This window comes from Strongylocentrotus purpuratus, unplaced genomic scaffold (assembly GCF_000002235.5).
Source record: "Strongylocentrotus purpuratus isolate Spur 01 unplaced genomic scaffold, Spur_5.0 spur5_scaffold_6, whole genome shotgun sequence".
NCBI lineage: Eukaryota > Metazoa > Echinodermata > Echinoidea > Camarodonta > Strongylocentrotidae > Strongylocentrotus > Strongylocentrotus purpuratus.
The window spans coordinates 17,216,890-17,238,993 of NW_022145612.1; the positions used below are offsets into that span (position 1 = coordinate 17,216,890).

Consider the following 22,104-nt stretch of genomic DNA (forward strand, 5'->3'; position numbering starts at 1 on the left):
TCTATAAGTATTACTGTGATCGATGACCTTTTATGTCCTAAACTGAGAGATTTGACATTAAAAAATTGTTTTATTTTCTTTGACACATGGCATGCGAAGTCTTGGAAGTAAACTATGTAAATTGGAGCTGGAAAGCGACGACTACACGACGGTACCCATGTTTTGGAGTAAAATACCGTCTTGAATTTTAATAGTTGGTGAGTATTGACCTTTAAATCAAAATTATTGAAATGATATGATGTTGAAGTTTTAAAATGTTCATGACATGTCGCGTGAACCCTCCGGAAATCCTCGTATATTATCGACTTTGTTCGGCCTACCGGGCCTAGAAATAGGTCTCGGGATCTTTGTTGTGTTCAGACACCGCGAGCTGAGGGCAGTGCTGGTGGCTTGGACTTGGAGTGGGGGATCCGGGGAGCGCCTCGAGCTCGAGGATCCACTCCCATCCCATTGGGCTTAATTGCCTCTGGTTAGCTCTTGATCTTGCATGCCAATACGGAGCTGAGCTGCAGCAAGTGATTGTGGCTTCTAGTAGTTCTACTAGTTGAGTGATGGAACGACTGCCTATTTTTATTTGTGTTCACTAGCTGTTTTAGCTCATTAAAACGAAATTTATGTTCAAATCTTAATGTAGACTAGGCCCTAAATCATATGTTAAATCATGCACCTAGGTCCATTGCATTCCATGGTTAAATTCATAGATCTATATAAAATGAACGACAACACATTTGGTCTAAATTTATTACTCGGAAGTCTACTGGCTAAATTAAAGTTTAAAGTTAAACTCGAGCTTGATTATCTTTCTTAAATTGTTTTCCTGTTCCAATCATATTCATACTAGAGCTATAGAGGTCTAGAAGTACTATTCTTTTTGTAATTCTTTTGACTGTTCCATAAAGTTATTTTCCATTTAAAAGAATGATTAGCAATTTTTTCAATAGTTTCCTGGAGCAGGGAGAAGTTGTACCTGTAGTAGTCATGCAGGTGACGCAGGCACATCTTTTTAATTCTTCTGTGAATATTTTTTAATAGTTTTTCTGAACTACAGCTAATGGACTACTGAATAATATGAGAATGTCAGGTGAGATCAATACCCAACCAATTTACCACATACATGTATGTAGACCTATATGTAAAAAAAGAAAATATACATGTATTTAGCAATACTCACTTCCCTTGTTTATATTTGCAGACTTCTTCATAATCACCTGCCAGCATGGATCAAGCACTTTTGAGAGAGAGGGAGGCCTTCTTAAAGAGGGCAAAATCTCAACCAGTTGTTGAGAAAAAGAGACCAAAAGCAGGATCATCTAAAGAACCACCACCCAAGAAAAAGAAACCGGGTTCTGGCTTTTCAGAACCAGGTGTGTAGCAGTGCCAACATTGAATTTGATACAAATATTTCACTTCATAAGTATTTGGGGAAAAAAATACATAATTTAAAAGATGCAAGATTGATATCTTTGATTCACACACTTGTGTCTATCTATGCACTGCTTTAATATTTTACATCTTTTAAGAAGTAAATGTTTTTTAAATCCTGTTTAATTCACTTATTTAAAAAATATCTTCATATTCTCAATCTATCTCTCTTACTCTTTTTTCTTTTGAGGATGTCATATACTGAATTGTTATGATTTATTTAGGATTGATGATATATATGTAAATTAAATACTACATGTAATAGAGGAAGTGAATACTGCATGTATGGATACAATGATACTAATAAATTATTGTTAATGTTCTTTGACATTATTGTTTTATTTCCTGATGTTTTTTTCTTCCTCTTGGCAGGCTCCAGCAGAGCATCCACAGGGCTGAACTATAAGACACATGCTGGTAGTTCCAAGTATAAGTTTGGTATTCTGGCAAAAGTTGTTCAACACATGAAGGTGAGTGACTATTACCCTTAATTATTTATTTTTTTGTTTATTTAAAGGGGTTTATTGATATGGAACCATTTGCAGCCAGGTGGCTGAATTGCAGATTCTTTTACAATTATAATAGATAACATAGATATGTAAATTTGATTAATGATCATACATTCATATCAGTGAAAATGCAACATTTTTGGACAATTGGCATATTCCAAAAGGGCATCAATTAAGGTTTATCACGATAAAGATACATGTACATGTAGTAGGCCTAAGGGTCTACATCATGCTTCTTTAATTTCTTGATATATCATGATAAATATCAGGCGTAGCAACAGGTTATGACAAGTTGCAGCAAATGAGATATTTGTACGTATAACGGCAGTAATGCATACAAATCTGTTATGTTTTTTAATGAACAATGCCTTACATCACATTACACATTACAATACATTTTTGGGATTTGGGTCATTGGTTGGGGTAAGATTCAATATGGGACAATATGAATATCATATGGCTTGGGGCTCCATATCATTATATGGGCAGCAAGAAAATTGTGGTTTAAAGTGATTGCTAATGTGAGCAGTGGCATTTTGAATTTGTGAACATTGTGTGCGTCAACATGTGAAGCTTGTGAACACTGTGTGGTAACAATTCATATTTCAATTTTTCTCTCTCTCCTCCCCCTTTCCATTTCCCTCTCTTTCTCCCTCCCTCTCTCTCCCTCTCTCTCCCTCTCTTTCCCTCCCTCTCTCTCTCTCTCTCTACTCTTTGTCTTGTTTTTCATCTCCTGGTGTAAAGGTGCGTCATCAACAAGGGGATTCATACCCACTGTCTATTGAAGAAATACTGGATGAAACTAATCAGATGGATGTTGGTCCAAAACACAAGATGTGGCTAATCAATGAGGTGAGACTGGACGATATATGATACTGGTGTATGAAGAGAGATCCTAAAACAAGTGTACTGTAAAGGGTCTAAAAGATAACTTAAGTATGCAAATGTTTCTTACAAGAATCTTTGGTCATGAAACATTGTAGTCTCTTGCAAACCGTTCTTATGAACAAAATCAAGCTTTTTATACTATGTCGGGCAAGACTGAAATTACTGTTTGCATAGTCGAGTAGAACAATTTGAATTAATCAATATAAATGCTATCACATTATTCCTAAAAATGTAGTGAAATTCTTTAACATATTGTGTCAATTCATTTAAACTATGTTTAAAAAGAAATGCAACCTTGATAGCAAACTACTCTAGAAGAAATCAGGGGAAGCAGACTGGCAAAATTTTGAATGATATCAGACAACAAATTATAAAGTTATGATTTTTTTTAAAGTCAAAGCGCTATAGGTATGGACTCTCTAAATTTGCTTAATCGTTAATGTCTCTGTGATGTAGTGGCAGACAATTGTCCCATTTGATCCAAGACACAAAATTAATGAAATTTTATTTGTTTTTAATGTATGACTTGGGAGGGTCTTTTCTCTTTAATGGGCCTATAACAATATGCCATCCATATTTTTTTGGTAGAGCCCCGAGGGAGAAGGCACCTAGCAGAAAATATGACAAATTCATGATATTTTTATACAAGAGAGTTGATCTGCAACTACGTCACAATCCACTTACTAAATTGCCTATTTGAGATGTACATAGCTTTAGTGATCTCATATTTCAAGCATTCATAACTCTCTTATAATTGTTCCAATTTATTTAAAAACTTTGCCATTCCGTTTCTCCTAATTTCCTGCTTTCATAGCAATGAACTGATTCAAAAGGTTGGATTGCCCTTTAAAAGAGAAACAATCTTTATATTTTTGCTTTGATTCAGGCCTTGCCAAACAACCCAAAGGTAAGCCTAGAAGATGGAAAATACCTCTTCAAACCAGCTTTCAATGTGAGGAACAGGAAGGAGATGGTGCGTCTGTTGAAGAGACATGATCAGCGTGGGTTGGGTGGCATTATGATGGAAGATGTCATGGAGAGTTTACCTCATGCCAAGGTTGGAGTAGAGGTAAGGAAGTGTCATTAGGTCAAATGTAAAAGGTCATGTGTTATTTGAAAGTGAATTGAAGAGACATCATCAGAGTGGGTTGGGTGGCATCACGATGGACGATGTCGTGGATAGTTTACCTTATGCCAAGATTGGAGAAGAGGTTAGGAAAAATGAAGAACAGTTTAAGAGTGTCAGGTCAGGTCAAATGTGAAAGGTCATATGTCAGTGGAAGTTTAAATGAGAGACATGATCATTGAGAGTAGGGGAGATCCGTTGTCATGATTTTTTTTTCAATGCTATAACTTGAGTTTGGGTAAAGAAGGGGGAAAAAAGAGGTAACGGGAAAGAGAGAGAGCGTGTATATAATAAATGATACAGTATCTTATCAAATGTTGATGTCTTTGTTTTGCTTTAGTCCAAATTGGAGATAAAATTATGAAATGATTGTTACGATACTGTTTATTGTTATATTTTGTATGTGTTTCAGATCATAAGAGGAGTCATATAGGGGACCATTGAACTATATGCAAATTTTGGGGGCTCTTTTATAACTTTTGGGGGCTCTTCACCCGAGCCCCGTGTATTTTTTCCCTGATCCAAGTTGAGGCTGATCAGATAGCGTACTGAGAACAATAAACACAAAGCAATGTTTTTATTTTATTCTAGAAACTAGAGAAAGCTGGTGAAATCATTGTCCTAACAAAGCCTGACAAGAAAAAAGTGGTGTACTACAATGACAGAACATTTAAGCTCAAGATAGAAGAGGGTAAGTGTATCACAACATAAAAATGTTCTCCTTTCTCTTTTTCTTTCTTTGTATTATTAATAGTGTAATAAGTTTTTTGTATTAGAACTGGAAAGAGATATGGTCTTTGCAATTATGTTTAATATCACAATTTTGTTTCCCTTTCCTTCTTGAAAGGAGAGATAAGAGAAAATAAGAGAAGGTTTGGGTGTAGCTTAAAACCCCTCAATAATAAGTGGAATTCAATAAATGAACAGAGAATAAAAGGGCAATAACTCATATAATTTGAGGCCTAAACATGCATATAAACCATTCATTGAGAATGAAAGGGGATTTATATTGAAACAGGAAGAAATGAATAAAATATTTCTGTGCATTTTGTCTTTGTTTGCAGAATTTAAGGAGTTATGGAACAGCACAACAGTAGATTCATTAGATGAGGAAAAGATCCAAGAATACCTCAAGAAACAAGGCATCAACTCAATGCAAGATCATGGACCAAAGAAATTTGTAAGTTTTTACATCTTCAGTTTATAAAACTATATCATTTTACGTGCTCCTGTTATGCACCAAATGTCACATAAATATTTATCATAGTTCAAATGCTGTATTGTGTATTCACTGTATTGGTGACAATTTGCAAACGATGTACTCGTTTGAAACTTTGAAAGATATGGATGATTGCATGACATAGTTATGAACACAAATTATATTTATAGAACTACACCCTGTTCCTAACCATAGCATATAATGATTGAAAGAAAGTTTATGCTATCATAATTTGCCAATGAAACTACATAATTCTCCCTCAGAAAGAATGTCCCACCCATGATGTGTGGTTGGGGAAACCAGCATGGTAAGAGTGATAAAGTCACAGAAAAAGAATGTCTAGATAATATTCAGCAGAGGGCCACCAGACCTGCCAACCAGTACGATTTAGTCGTATTTCGTACGATTTTTAGAAGCAAATACGACAGTACGATTTTCCTTAATAATTTTTTTTAATTGTTTAATATATTTTTTAAAATATTTATTTTGTGTATGTGTGCCATTTTTAATGGCAAAATGACCATTCTGTCCTGTAAAGTATCCTACAAGCATCTCACATCGGCAACATGGGGATGTTCATTAGTTCATTGAACACAACAGTCTTGACGAAATCATGCATATTCAACCAATGGTCCATAAAAAAATTCTTCCTGTATGTAGGACCTGTAAGAGGCATCGATCCGCGTAACAGTCCGTGTTGATTTTTAAGAATACAACATTTGTCAGTAAAATACAACTTTTGGGATAAAAGAATACAGTTTTTGAACTCCAGAGGTTGGCAGATCTGGGCCACTGATCAAGCAGATGATACTGAGCCTCCTGTCTGTGTGTTTTTGTTTCTTTCAGAATGCACCGCAGAGAAAGAAACCCAACAGGAAAGGTCAGCGAAAGTTCAAGACCCACAACGACCACATATCAGAAGTACTCAAAGACTACTCGGAAGCCAAGAAATAAAACCATCCCATCTACAAATATGAACTTTGCTTTAATACAAGGAAACTTGGGATTGTACATCTTTCCAAAATTCCACATTGTATATACCGTAGATCTAACGAGGAGGCGCGATAGCTCAGTCGGTAGAGCAGTGGTCTCGTAATCCGGTGACCCGGGTTCGAAACCAAGTCGATGCACTAGTGCCCTTTGGTAAGGCATTAATCCTCATTATCAGGTCCCTCGGAGAGGACCTAAAGCCGTCGGTCATCTGGTTGCTTACTTGCTTTCTTAGCAGTCAGGTAACATAACCACCATCACCATGTTCACATTGTGCAAATGGGGCGTGGTACAGGAATCAACATGGATTTCAGTGATTGATCAGCTATACTCAAGGACGACTCAGATGCTAAGAAAGAACACCCTCTTATGTGCAAATTTGACCCTTACATAGAAGGAAACTTGGGACTGTACAATTGTTTCCCAAAGTCCATATTGTGTTTGTGTTTATGATGTGCAGATAGGGTGTGCTACAAGAAACAGAATGCATCTGTGTGATGGCTTCAAGAAGGTAACAGGGTCAAGAAGTTTGTATGTGATGAAGGTTTCAACTTGGCAGAGATTCCGTCTTGTTTTGAAATATGGTTTGATGAGCTAGACATTTTCTCAGGAATGCATTGGAAGGCACACTAATGTGAAAAGATTGACTGGGTTGACAATTTTTGATGGGAACTTCTTTAAACAGTAGGCGTGGTAGGAATGAATGATTCACAGTCACGTGGTGTCAAATGACCAATTAGGTAAGGCTATTAGGCTACATTCTGGAATTTGTTTTATATTGCTTAATAATAAACAAAATATGGTGATGATTATGATTAAGTCTCCAGAGCATTGATATGTAAGTCAGAATTTGTACTGCTACTGCTGTAGTCAGACTGTTACACCTAGCTAAGGTCCCTGCTGGTCATATCAAATCTGTGAAATGGTGCTGACCGAGTACCAACATTGGACAGGGCAGTAAGCATCGTTTAGACCCTGTATTGCCACAAAGATACTGTGAAATCATAGATATTGTCTTGCATTTTTATTTAAATAAAAAAATACAATAAAGAAATATTTTGCTTGAAATTCGTCTTTATTCAAATAATGTACAGAGCTAATATGATAGCAGTATTATGTTTAAACAATACATGAACCTACATTTAAACCATTACATTCTCTCTTTAGCATCATTTTTTCCTAGACACAAACTTGGATACCTGTCCAAGGAAAAGTTTCATATTTTCAAAGTTCATTAAAGTACATGTAGTTGTATCAACAACAAAAATAATCCATTCCAAGTCTACTCACTATGAATATGATTGACAAAGAAAGCGGACAAAATATACAGTTCCTCAGGTAGACAAAGGAACATCCCTTCACTGCTATTATGTCAAAAGTGAAAATGCATGTGGCACCTGTTCAACACCTTTTTACATAATAGCAGTGAAGGGATGTTCCTTTGTCTACCTGAGGAACTGTATATTTTGTCCGCTTTCTTTGTCAGTCATGATAATAGTGACTACAGGTTCAAGAGCGGCTGATATCTAGTACATTGCCATTGGTATAATTGTATTCTGAAACTGAGTTCTCCAATATTGCATACATATAGATTCGACCAAAGTGATAGATAGCACAGTACCGGTTATTCTGATGCAAGGATTTTGGAACAGAAATAATGGATTAAAAAAAAAATACAGTGATAGGCACGGTAGATTATTGACTTGGAAGTATAGAACAGAATTTGTAGCAATAAAGATGCAAGAAAAGAATGGGAAGTAGGAGGGAGGTAACTTAATTCAGATATGACAAAATAACGGAGTACCATCAATAGCAATGCAATTACTTGTTCTGCATGATAGAGTTAAATTGTGTTCAAGGGAAGGGAAGAGAAACGGGGTATTGCTACATACACATGTACAGTACATGCATACACATGTACAGTACATGCATGAATGACAGAACTGTATTACATTCCAAATTTCTGGTATTAAAGCAGGATTACTTTCTCTATATGCAAGAAAGCTTATGTACAAGGCAATGTCATTTCATGATGGCCGTTTGATCTTATGGAAATATGTAGGGAGGAGTCACCACCAAAGAGCCTTAGATTTCACAGAAATCAAGATGAAATGAGGTACATGTACATGTAGTACAAGATAAGAATGGGTACAAATTAGAATAATTACAAAATAGACAATAAAGCCAATAACGAGGAGATTTAACAAATACTTCAAATGTGTGGAATACATTATTAGTAACTGGATCAACCAGTGCTAAAGATATTATTTGTGCTTTCACTCTAATGCTTTGGTGTAAATCTCTCAAATTCTTATCAAAGAACAGAAGGGTTTTGTAAAATGCAATGCTCGAGTTATCGGGAATGTTAACGTCTGCTGATTAATTACCGGTATACATTCATGGGACGCTTCAAGGGATTTGTATTAACTTTTTATTTAAAATCCTAAGAATTAGTACATGACATTGTCTAATTGTCAAATCATAGAGACTTCTGTCCTTAGGATAGATTATTCAAGAACTTGAATAATGGTAGTGGTTCTAAAGGAAATCTGCTGTGAAGGTGAAAAGATGATTCAATAAGGAGGTTTACAGCCATGGTTTATACCTCTAACATGCACTCAGATAAGCAATAAAAAGCAAATATTACCCTCCCATGAGAACAAGAGCATACTATGCTTAAGGAGGTTTAAACAATTTGAAGATAAACCTCCTGAAGTATATCAATTGGAGCCTGTGACTTTATAGCTTTCATACTTGCATGTTCCAACTAATGTCAAACAATGTTGCAACCTCAGTCCTCCCATGAATTGACTTTAGAGATTGAAATGGTGGTATTCAAATTTAAGCTTCAATTCTTTAAATAATATTTTAAAATCCAATACCAAATGTACATTAAAGGTAAAGACCAGTATTGGTAACGCCCCAATTTCAAAAAATGAAATGGAAGCTCTCATTACCAATCATGTGAAAGAATATGTTTTGACTAATACATGATGATAAAAAATTTGCCGGGAAACCGCCTACTAATTCATATATTTGGTAAATTTATCTCTCTCATGGTCGTGTGAGAGAGATAGGGTAGTCCCATATACATCTTTCTGTGTATAGTGCTTGTAACTTTACGAAGAATGGGCCAAATTTCTTATCATTTTGATGATTCCAGAACCTTGCAGATGCTAGATGCTAGATGATCAACCTTTTCTGATCGATTCCACAACGTTTCTTTCACAATGCAATCGCATGACCATTACTGGTCTTTACCTTTAAAGGGGTATCTTGGACAAAGTTGCTGCACCTTATTTTTCTTCTTCTTTTACAATGTAATTTCACAAAACAAAACCATTTATAAGTGTTGGTTAACAATTTTGTACATGTATCGAGATATAAACACCACAGAGAGAAACTTCATTCATAAATCTCTCTCAGATTCCACCAAACCCATGTTTTTGTGGCTGAACACAATGTCTGTTCGGAGCCAAAAGGGCATTAACTCTGATTTAAAAGTATATAAGTTGATGCCCTCTGGCTCCAAACGAACAAGTTATCTCTCCAATATAAATAAAACATGAAAGGTATGTAACATCTACAGGGGGTCTTCTCAGAAGATAGGACTATCTTGTGTCAGTGACTCTCTCCTTTCTTGCCTGCCACCTGCAATACACAAACACCAAGAAGAAAAAATATATACAGTCATGAACTAGTTAAAGATAAGAGTTCTGATAAAAAAAGAAAATAAATTCTTACAGAATCAAATGAAACTTACACTGAATGTTCAAGATTACAAATAAATGTCATTTGCAAAACAATTTTGGTAGAAAATGCATAATGGCTGAGAAATGAGCATAGAAAGATAAGGAAATCAAAGTGTCAGGCCCGATACCATTTATGTAGTCCCATCTTCCAGTGTACAATGCCTGTTACTTTACCAAGACTGGGCCGAATTTATATGATTTTGATGGCTCCAGAACCTTGCAGTACACATCAATACTTACATGCTACATGATCAACTTTTTCTGATCCATTCCACACCTTTTCTTTCACAATGCAATTGCATGACCAGAACTCGACTTTATCTTTAATATTAGGTGATATTCCATTTAAAGTAATGATTTACTTTGACATAAGTCTGTTTGGCATTGAAAACAGTCTGCACACTACAGGTGAAACTCTTCAGATTTCAGAAGTTAGACTTGGGACAAATGTTTTGCAGGAAGGATAATTTTCAAAATCAAGGGGGTCATCCATGACTATGCCCTCTGAGTCTGTTACTATGTGTTTACTGGTCCTGAGATCTCTAAACTACAGCAAAGATGCTGTCATACTACTGACAAATGTATTATCTTCCACTTGATATCAAATTGTTTTGAGGAATCATGACTTACTCTCTTGAACTCGTTCATGTTGGTGGTGTTGACTTGTGTTCCTATGAAGCTAATGTACTGTATAGTTGTTGTCTCCTCATCATCTTGGTTATTCATTACAAAGATCTGTACAAGAACAATGTGATACAAAACAACGTCAAATCTGGTTAAGAAATGAAACATATCAAAGGATGAAATCATGTATAGTGATATCAAACTGTCAATGTGTAAAGATCACTTGAAACTTGTAAAATACTCTTTATTGATCATGGAAACGTAATATCTACAAAAGATTAATAATATTGTGATACTACTGGATGGCTTAGAAGGGGCTGACATGATAATCTGAGTCAAATAAGTGGACAATATGGTTCTTTTAAGGGCAATATTTTCAATACTGCCAGAAAGTAGAGCCATCCAATATGTGTTCTGAAATTTTCTATCATCAGTAACTCATTTTTATATTTCTGGTGAAAACAGCAGCTAAATAAAAACAAATTCTTGCTACAGATTATCTCAAAAGTTCTCTCCTAATAATATTGTCACTAATGTATAACATGACCCATCCTGGTTACAACAAAGCTTTCTCTTGTTTCACTAAAGTGATAAATAAACCCCTCAATCTTTTTTTTGTTGGAACTTTTGATTGATTATATTTCTCTTGTCATAGGATAATTATTGCTTTGTTAAGTGTCATTAGATAGCATGTTTATTCCTCTTTAAAATGATATTATATTTGTTATGATGTAACAGCCATAGAACGAGGACCAAAATAAGGGGAAAGGTAAATAGCGGAAAGTTGCAAAATGCATTGGTATAAAGCACTGGTATTGTCGTGCAGTGCACTACACAGCAGCCCTACACTCTTCAAAGAAAGAAGAATGCACAGTTGAACAAGAGCAGTGCATTCTTGCAACTTTTCACTTTTGACCTTGCCCCTTAAAATGCACATTGCATAGCTGAAAGATCAAAACAAATGGGATATCATTTTAAAGAGGAATAAAAATACTTTGTAATGACATTAAACATAGCGATGATTATGCCATAACAAGAGAGATATAATCAATCAAACTTGAGTTTCCAAACTTTTTTTGAGGAGTTTATATAAAAATGAAATACACTTCATTAAAAGACTCTCATCCATTATTCTCTCAAAGGATGTTCAAAACGCTCAAGCTTTGGGTAGTTGTTATTCATTGATAGGACAAAGTAAATATACTTACAGTTACATTCTGTACATTCTGAAACTTCACAAATCTCAGTGGAATTATTTCACCTGCCAGCTGTTCTGGTGTCACTCTATAAAGTCGGAAATCAATAAAGACAATTACCATTAATAATAAATTAATTAATGATTATAGTAGATAAGCAACTAGCCATTTCACATTAAACATAATTATATTTACCATATCTGTCCACAGGATTTTCACTAACATACAATCAAACCGGTCTTAGTAGCCCTCTCTGTAAATGCCACTTGTCTAAAAGTGACCATGTATTTTGTCTCCCCTGAGGATGAGAAACAAATGTGTGTTGTAGAACCTGTCTAGAAAAGCCACCTGTCTACTGTGGCAACTTTCTCTCTTTCCCTTGGATGGCCTCAATAGAAAAGTTTGACTGTATCCCTTTTGTTTCAATCCAACACTCTGATTTTACAGAAACAAATAAGATTTACTTGTAAGTCTTTCAAGCTTAAAACATCATTCAAATGATTAAAAGGGCCACATATATTCCAAAATACACCACATTATTTGCTATTTCTAAACTCAGGAATGGATAGATCTTGTCAACGATAGACATCAAGAGAAAAATTAAGAGAAAAAAGAAATACTTCACAATAGTGCACTAAATTCATAGGTCACTATATCAAATCAACTACCTGGACTAGATCATAAGCTAGAAGGTACTCAAGAGTTAATGAAAAACTATGAACACAGCTCCACATAAAATAACATTAATTAGACTCACGTAAGCTCTTGTACAGCCTCCATCCGCTCTGCTGCATCAAAGCTTAACGTTTGAGGCTGGTTGATGAACAGTTTAATGACCTTTGGCCCATTTTTGGTTGGACCCAAAACTTTCAAGGAATGGAGTTTCATATTTTGCTGGAAGGACATCGTAATTATGAGCTGCAAATATAAATAACAACAACAGTGGTGAGTTATCGTTTATTTGGTGCAGGGAAATGAAGAAAAGAAAGACGTACCCGGTAACCGAGTCGGAAAATGACTGTATCATTTCATCTAGACCACAAGCTGGAAAAACAGGAACATGTACTAACGTTCAACCTACATATGCACTGAGTTTGAGATGGTACACACTGGAGTAAGTGTTTGTAAGAAAAGACCTATCATATCATGAATATACTTTACAGGTACAATTTCTGAATTGTATGTCCAATTTGGACCTTTATTATTTCATTGTTGGCAATCTTATATGATGGACTTGATCCGGAAAATAGTGAAAACTTTGGTCTATGTATTTTATGCTCAATTTGACATTTCTTGTTTAGAAGTAACCAATTTCTCATGATCAGCTTGGCCAGGTAAATACTTCAAAGTTATTCCTAAAATAAGGAATGTCTATGGAGGACATAAAAGAAGCAATTTCAGTATAACATGAGATTGTTACAATATGAAATGGATTTCTCAAAGCTATGAATTAGGAATTTACTTTGACAAGACATATTTCAAGTAGGTTATTTGCCATTTGACTATTAAAGAGGCAATCAAATTCAGTTCTCAGACAAGGTTCATTTTTGCAATATGTTTGAAAACTTCATCATATCAATTCATTTTAACTCAAGTTCACCTTTTTAATTTCAATAATGGTAGGTTTTAGGTGATATTATTATCAGTAAAGGTAATAGTATCATATGCAATTGACTATTATGAGCAGTCTTTAATCCTAAAACCCTAATTCCAACCCCATTTTTTTTTTTTTTTTTGTGGCTGGGGGGGGGGGGGGGGGGGGGGGGGGGGGGGGGGGGACATCCATGGTTTCCAAAGGGCAATTGCCAAAACAACATCTTATCATACAACTGGCAACTAGCTTCAGCCTACCAATACCAATATACAAGGAAGGTGTCTGAACCATAGACATACACATTGTTGTAGGTAAATTCCTTTTGGATGTGTCACAGCCTAATTCTCAATAATAGAGACCATCCTGATGGACTTGATCATTGACCCAGAAGCCTTTCTTTAGAAGTTGGGTTATCAGAGAGCTACCAACTCCTCCCAATACTGCTAATAGAAATAATAACATGACCAAAAACCCACCATTATCTTTATAATTCAAAGTCTGAGTCAAAATTCATAAATAAATCATCCTACGCACCTGCTCATCACAGTCTGATTCTAAGTAACTATCTCCTTTCTTGAGGCATGCTTCCAGGCGATGATCATCACTCTCATTGAGGCACTCTGTTTGTTGTTTATCTATCATGCCATTTAGCTCAATCTGTTGAAAGATTAATATTGGTAATAGTAACAATAAGGACAAAGACAACAACAACACCAATAACACTCTCATTCAGGCACTCTGTTTGTAGTTTATCTGTCACATTTTTTTAAAGCTCAATCTGATAAAAGATTAATAGTTATATTGGTAATAATGATAATAGTAAAAACTGTAAGGCCAAAGACAACAACAACAACAAAGAACGTAATAATAACTGTTACATATATTGCATCTTACCACTTATCAGAACTGTAAAGCCACAAACTTTCATAATTTGTACACAAGAGCCATTTTCACAGCAAGAAACTTGTGAAAATTGTCAAAAGTCCTTGTAATGACGGCTGTAATTCAATTATTTTGTGGCATGAAGTATAATTAATTCTCTTTATTTAGTATTCTATAACAAAATGATTAAACAAATTATCTCAAGGAAAATTGATTCCATACTTATTCATTTAGGTACCTAACTATGTTCTCCTGACGAACTCTACCCACTAAACCCAGACTAGAGTCAGAATGCTTTAAATGATGAACACCGGTCAGTGTGTTTTGAGTCCCTATGATTGCCTTCACCCAAAGGGTGAGTGAATTTTCAAAGATACTCACATATCCTGGTACTCCCGATCCTTCTTCATCATCATCATCCCCACTGACATAGTGTTGTTTGATCTTCTGTGTCAGCCCTGGTGCATTCGCTCCTTTCACATCATCGATCTTAACCCCACCCTTCAGGAAGATGAATGTTGGCATGGAGGTGACGTTGTACTTCTGTGCAGTTTGCTGTATGTAATACATATGAAATACATGTTTATTTAAATTTGGTCATTCTATTACTTTACATCCTGGTGTGGTATTCTTAAAAAGGTGTCATTGTTTGTTAGTAAAATAATTAAAAGTGTCATAAACATGTGTCCCAATTTGGATCTTCATCCTAGTGTCAACAAGAGGTAAATAAGTGTTTAACTTTAAATGCCTACTTCTAAGGTATATTTCCTCGGTATATATATATAACAGAACATACTTTACAATGTAGCCATCCATTCATATTTCAGGGGAAATATTGAGGGTCGAAACAAAAAAGTGTTTGTAAAGCCTCGTTCAGTTATGACACAGCAAAACTGCAGAGTTGTGATGAAAAAGTGTTCTACACTTCACAATCCTGTATGTCATACCACAGAGGTAGGACCCTTGTTGCATCCGATTAACATTAATTTTACACGCTAAAAAACCCCTTGGCATTGGTTTGCCGAGTCAATAAAGGGATCCAGTAACTTTGCCTCAGATTCTGAAACAAAATCCTGGATTTAGCTCATGCTGCAATGATAATTATAAACCTTTAGGTCAGTCAGGAACCCCATGACTTTTACAAACAGGTGAAGCCGATCGCCTGTCTGATTATCAAGATATTTATGATTGGAATTACAAATTTTGAAAACCGTTTGCCAAACGGTTTTCATAACACTACAGTCTATTGGGGAAAACGAGTATGGTAAAACCAGTCACTCAAAGATTTTTACTTTTTTGAGGCACTTCTTGACCATTTTGAAGTGCGATTTTTTTTTAGGGCTTCAGTATTAGACCATATCACAGACACTGATACCACGTAGGGCCGTGCATCTCAGATTTAACATTGTTAAACAATGCGTTTAAGTCTAATTTTGGGGGCAGGAATTGTTGGTCATGGAACGGAAGGGATTTAATGTTTACGTGCAAGAACATCATGTTCATGGTTCTGAATACAAAACAATTCTGACATTGGTACCTACCTTACACACATCGACATCCACCTTAAGGAATACTGCATTGGGATGAGCAGTAGCCAATTGGGCAAAGACAGGAGCTATGGTACGACAAGGTTGACACCTGGATGATAGAAGAGAATGGGAAACATCAGTTATCTGGCTTGATTGGTTAATACTCATTCAAGAGTGCTAGTCGCACATGTAGGCGTCCCGGCATCTTTTGAACTGAATGGGAAAGATGCTTGCGTGTGTTGCCTGCTCTGTCTGCACAGTGGTGGGTTCATGTGCTTTTAAAGACCATTTGCCTTCTCAAATTGTTGAAAGGTTCTTCTTCTAGGAATAATACGAGATAAAACAACTACATGTGTAGCACCTTTGTGACAAAGGAGCTTTCCAGCTAGGATCTCTTCAATTCGACACCCACTGCGTTAGTTTTTTATTCTTCCACAGAGCCTCCCAGTGTAGCTCTGTCTATAGAGTTAGAGTTATTGACCAATAGGTCTAGAGGTAAATATGGGAGATCTATTGTCAGAGATTTTTGTCAAGATTTCTGGTAGCCTCTTATTTCTCTCATTTAAGATACCAATATTCTTTGTTCACATTTACTGCAAAAGGAATACCTGTCATTGGCTCAATCTATTAATCAAACTCCTCATGAAAAATAGCACTTCTGACCATCAAACTTATCAAATTCTGAGTCTGCTTTTATAACACTTTTTTGTTATGATCCACACACAAAACAAATGGTCTACTGAACTAGCGCCATTATTTTTTTATCAATTAGATCTAGATCTATACTAGACTAGATCCAACAGTTAAATCTATCATAACATTAGATCCCCCGGCCCCCCCATTTAATTTATTGACTGTTTATCAATCATATCATTTGAAAGTATCATTTCTAGGGATCTACAGCAGGTTTTTACAAATTATTGCGTGAATGAACTGCAGAACAGTGTTGTCTTTTTTTAATGCGCAGCCAGGATAGTAATGCTGGTATGTATAGATCTAGCTAGATCTAGTCTATGTGTGGAAATCCAACCAAGCAAACAAACATGCCACAGAAAAGACACAAAAATGCACGTATGGGACCATTATCAAATTTACAATGACTCACCATGACGCGTTGAAATCAACGACGACCAGCTTTTGTCCGGCACTATCAAGTTTGGGTTTGAACTGTGAGTCTTCTGAAATAGTATGAAGATTTGCCATCTTAAAATTGGTCTGCTGCTGACAAATTCGAAAAGGTTGAAGTTTCAAGAGTACAGAATTTTCTTCAATTTTGCTGTGTAGTTCACGTATTCGCTGGTCCTCTGCATTATCACCAGATTTAGAACGTGCGCTACTTGTTACGCTGGAATAATAGATCGGCGGAATTAAGGATCAGCGAAGAAAAAAAAAAGGCACCCCTCGTACTCGCCCCCCCCCCCCCAAAAAAAGGGAGGGGGAGCCGTGCAAACATGCCAACCGCGTCAATATTTTGTTTCTTTATGTTGAATTTCCCCCTCCCCCCTTCCTTGCTGGAGTCATACTGATGTACCCCTCCCAAATGATAGGCCTATAGCTCCTATATAATTATGGCGTAGCAGCTAGCTAGGCTAGGGGTCAAGTCATTGAGGGGGCGTCAGAATCTTGTAAGGGGGGGCACTAGATGGATGAAATACAAGAGAACAATATACTATCGACTTCGGGGAGAGTTTATGGGAGGGTTAAGTCATCAATCATCTTCTTTCCTACAGTGAAACTATAGCAACCACTCACTTGTCTTGTCATTAATTGAAACGCGTACTGAAAGAACTTGTATATTCAGATCACCCGCCTATAAAGACCACTTTCCCTGTATCCCTTCGGCCGTCTCTATATGCAGGTTTCTGCACTGTAGGCATACTTGCTAAGCGAGTTCACGACTCTTTCTGTTACCTCTCTCCCTCTCTCTCTCTCTCTCTCTCTCTCTCTCTCTCCCTCTCATTTTTGTCTCTCATCCTCGATCATTTTCTTTTCTTTTTCATCATCCGGCACGTACGTTCCCCCGTCCTCCCCGCCTCCAGTTGCTACCAAACAACCCAATGTCAAATAGCCTTGGTGATCATAAGCTTGTCAGTATCCTAAGAATCAGGTCGATCGTCATCGTAATTAACATCACGAGCTCGGTGTAGGAGTGTAAACAACCATACACGTTGGTCATCCGTGTTAGATGTGGAGTTGCAGTTGTGAACATTCAATTCGAAAGTGAACAGAGACCTTCGAATTTGACGTGGGGGACTCCGCATGCATACATTGAAATAAATATCTGTATTCGAGATATTTTGATGAGAATATGAAGACTGTTTATCTTGTTGTATTCATCTGTATCAACACGGCTTGTAAGTATTTCATTTATTACTACTAAATCAAATTGCAAAATAAATGTTAGCCTACATTGACATGAACATCGAAGCTATTTGCTAATTTGTGTTTGGAATGCGACGTGTTTAACTATCCAATATTAGAGATAAGAAAACAGGTTCTACAATGACCGTGTGTGTGTGTTGGGAATACGATTTTCTAATGCTCAGAATAAAAAGAAATCATTTAAAAAAAGAAAAGAACAATAAAGAAATAGGCGGGGAGTGAACACTTTAATTGAATTCTCAGCAATGGATCAATATTGTTTGGCTTCAATTAAGAATTTCTAGAACAAAGGAAAATATTAGATTAGAGAAGGAGCACGGTTATGCTTTGAAAAATAACGCTATTCAAGTTTGAAAAAGGGATTCTTAGGAGTTACTTTCAGGACTTAATTCCAAAGGGCAAATTTCGTGAGATAGGCAGAACAAATAAATAGGGCACTTTTAAAATGGAAAGTGCATTACTCAGAATCGAAATGGAGCTCTTATCAGAAGTAAAAAGGGGGCACTTTGGAGGTTCTTGAAAAGTATAGGGGCACTTGTGTCCCTGCCCCCTAAACACCACCTCTGGTGAAACTTGTTGTTGTTGTTGTTGTTGTTGTTGTTGTTGTTGTTGTTGTTATTGTTATTGTTATTGTTGCTATTCAGAAACTCCCAGAAGTAGATTAGCAATCTCACTGTCCAGCCAAATACTTGTTGAAAAACTCATTTCATTTAAAAATTTCCAACTCTATATTAATATTGTCTTGTGAACTTTAGAAACACGAAGTTACTAAAAATCGGTATTGTCACAAACACGAATGCAGTGGGGTTACTCCATAATTATGTGATTAAAAATATTGGCAAAGGGAACGCAAATCCAAAGAAGGAAAAAGTCCCCCCCCCCCCCCCCTCCCCCACTGCCCATGAAAAAAACCTAAAACATTATTCGCTCTTTAGAGTACTATTCCTTAGGAATGTAGGCCTTCGCGGTTTTTAATAAAACCGTCTGAAGTTCTGGATATGCGTTTCAGTGCAAATACATCAGGATTATTTTGGAGATGAATAAGCCTACACTAAAAGAATAAAATAAAGTCACTATGCGAGACCGCTGCGACGTTTTATTTACACTGCGAATCTGATTTCCCATGAGAATACGCTTTTGCGAGGACTCCCGATTTAACCAATCAACTTGATAGCTAATGCAGCGAATAATTACTGTATCGTCATGCTGGCTGAAGGTGAAAATGTATTGTCATAATTATGATAACAAATGAACCACTTTGCGATTTAGTAAAATTAAAAAATTTAAATTTAAAAGCAATCGCCTTTATACAACGGATCTAAAAGTTGATGCCTTCGATATTCAATCTAACCCGACCTCATATTCAGTTATTCAACTTGAAAATAATATGCAAGTATTGTATTGTTAGACCGACGCTACGACTACATTATTACAAGTATGATTTAATCATTTTCTGATAAAGTAACACTGAAAATTGCAGGTAGTCATATTGAAAAAACAGATAAGACATAAGTCAAATGCTTTCATCAATTAGTTTGGTTTCTGATGAATATTTTGCTCTCTCATTGTTTTCTCGCATCAAGTATATGCCCTTTGATGATATTATTCAATTCGCATTTCTTTAAATCGATAGCTTTTGATAATTTATGCATACAAGATTATTTCAATGGAATTAATCCATTGATTGATCACCATTGCCAATGGCGTAGCCATGGGGGGTGGTATAGGGAGAACTTAATCCCAATAAAACGGTTAAATGCAACTAGAGAAAAAGTGAGAACAGTAAGGGGAAAAGGATGATATATGAAAGACGCCTGGGCGACCTCCCAAACCCTCCATCTGATCAGTAGCCATCTTAATTCCCATTTTATATTCGAGGAAGACAGGTGTGCCCCCACTCGTTCCGGTAACCCCCTCAATGACTGGATTCACGCTATACGCAGCTGGACTGATGGTTGCTTTATTTGGAACCCAGTATTTTTTAATGAGTGTCCTTTCTAAATTGTACCAGAGCCGGCGTTCCCACTTTTTCAAATACGATGATGAACAGCATTTTGTATGGCGCCATATAACATTCAAAGGCGCGAAATACCCCCCAAATGACCCCTTTTTAATTCTTTTTACCTCTTATAAGTGCCCCTATTCAAATCTGATATGCGCCCCATTTACTTCAAAATAAGTGCATATTTCCCCTTTTACCTATATTTCCCATTGTCACTTACAAAGTGTGCACCGTACGTGCTAGGACATGATATATATTTTTTTTCATCCCTCATCTCCCCCATAACAATGGAATCCCCGTAGCCTCCTTAAAGGTAATACAAAGTTTTGGGAAATTTTGAAAATTGGGTGGATAGTGATTCTTTACAATTTTGATATATTTGGATGCCCCTGTGGATGTATTATAAGCACTAGAAAATTTAGCCCCTAAAACTCTCCTACTTTCGAGAAAATTGAATATAAAAATTTTCAAATAGCGCCTACGGCTGTTCAATGGTAGCTACGACAATGAAAATCTCACTTTTATGTAGTTGTGATATATAATTTTCAAACGGGAATAGCTAATCGGTCGATTTTATTCAATAAACATTGTTTTATAGCTTAATTTATAACTTGACCTTGAGAGCGAGCTATACAACATAAAGAGTTTATTATTTACCGCAATTCGCATGCTCCACCCGCTTGTACTTTTTAGTTTCCCAGTAAATAACATATTAAAGGTCTTCTTCATTCTTTCATTTTTGAGATTGTAATAATAATAATAATTGGTGATTGCATCTAAATAGTATGATCTAATCAGTCACAATCAGATGGTGACATTGCGACCTCACAAATCTTTAAATTTGTCAATCTTCAGGAAATCACTACAACTGCAAAGTATTATACTGCAGCAGGATGTTCGACAACAGAAAGATATAGGTTACAAAATCATCCTGATAATGTTTTAATTACAATGTAGGGATATTGTAATATTATAAAATACCAATGTCTAAACATTGTATTTTTTCACCTTGAGGTTATCCGGCCTTTGTGGAGTCCTTGTACCAAAGTAAATATTTGATGATAATAGCGCAACCACTTATCCATCATGTTCTTAATTTAGAGCGGTTAAAGCTTGTGCGAAGGAAGTCTATGTTTTTCATCAAAAACTAATTACACTAAATAATTAATTGTCATAATTAAACCACTAATATGAATAGAGGATTTGTCAGTACTAAATGACTGATCACAAACATTAGGTTGATGAGTTGTGTAGACTATTTATCGACGGAATTAATTGAACTAGTTTATGATAAAAGATTGAAATTGCCACCACCAACACTGACTCAAAGACTCAAAATATAACTTGATCTATACAATATTATATTGTGCCCTCTCATGCATAACTAATGCGCATTATTTTCTGCTCCCTCGTCTTCTTCTCAACCCCACATGCAGCTCATCCTTTTTATTATTTTCTGTACCCCCGATCTCTCACTCCTTTTTGGCATTGCCTATTTTTTTGTATTGTGACCTTAATCTCAGACTTGTTGTCCCGTTCTCGTTTCTGTTGGCATCTCTCTTTTTATCTCATATTTCTAGTTCCTTTTTGTAGTTACGAATTTGATAATCTAATTACTCATTATTCCTAACTATCATTTAAGAGGTCCATATTAATTATTGTATATAAGCATCGCTTTTTAGTGGACCCCTCTGTTTCCAATATCTATTCCATAATATTGTTGTAAATGATTATAATTGATTTGTAAAGTTTTGTTGCGAAACAGAAATAAAATTGAATTGAATTGAACACCCCCAACCGCCACCATCACAATCAATAACGACATGACGGTATACAGCAAAAATATTCAAAGTATATACCCTAATGATGAAAATAATGTTGACTTTGATGTTTTCTTCATATTTTATAAAATAATAAAAGAATGCTAATAACAAATTTGACAATTATGCTTAGATAATTTGACATCGTATATTATTCGCTACTAATTAT

The 22,104-nt window shown here is 35.9% G+C and overlaps 2 protein-coding genes across 3 annotated transcripts; one reads left to right on the top strand and one right to left on the bottom strand.

The window, feature by feature from the left end:
* Window positions 1-68: 68 nt before the first annotated feature.
* On the top strand, window positions 69-7,208 carry LOC581359 (general transcription factor IIE subunit 2). Of its 2 annotated transcripts, none has more exons than XM_781365.5 (8): window positions 69-197; window positions 1,193-1,364; window positions 1,795-1,892; window positions 2,676-2,783; window positions 3,706-3,888; window positions 4,537-4,636; window positions 5,010-5,125; window positions 6,011-7,208. In XM_781365.5, the coding sequence occupies exons 2-8, from the start codon at window positions 1,217-1,219 to the stop codon at window positions 6,116-6,118; spliced, it is 861 nt and encodes a 286-aa protein (XP_786458.2). In that variant the 5' UTR covers window positions 69-197; window positions 1,193-1,216; the 3' UTR covers window positions 6,119-7,208. The 2 variants fall into 2 exon arrangements, with proteins under 2 accessions (XP_786458.2, XP_011672922.1); XM_011674620.2 differs by lacking the exon at window positions 69-197 and adding an exon at window positions 526-543.
* A 2,251-nt stretch (window positions 7,209-9,459) lies between these two features.
* On the bottom strand, window positions 9,460-17,058 carry LOC581305 (thioredoxin-like protein 1). The gene is made up of 8 exons (XM_781314.5): window positions 16,837-17,058; window positions 15,744-15,840; window positions 14,584-14,757; window positions 13,855-13,977; window positions 12,484-12,644; window positions 11,739-11,814; window positions 10,537-10,641; window positions 9,460-9,805 (listed from the first exon to the last, which is right to left on the bottom strand). Exons 1-8 carry the CDS (start codon window positions 16,932-16,934, stop codon window positions 9,776-9,778), a joined length of 864 nt encoding a protein of 287 aa, XP_786407.1. The 5' UTR covers window positions 16,935-17,058; the 3' UTR covers window positions 9,460-9,775.
* Window positions 17,059-22,104: the final 5,046 nt, after the last annotated feature.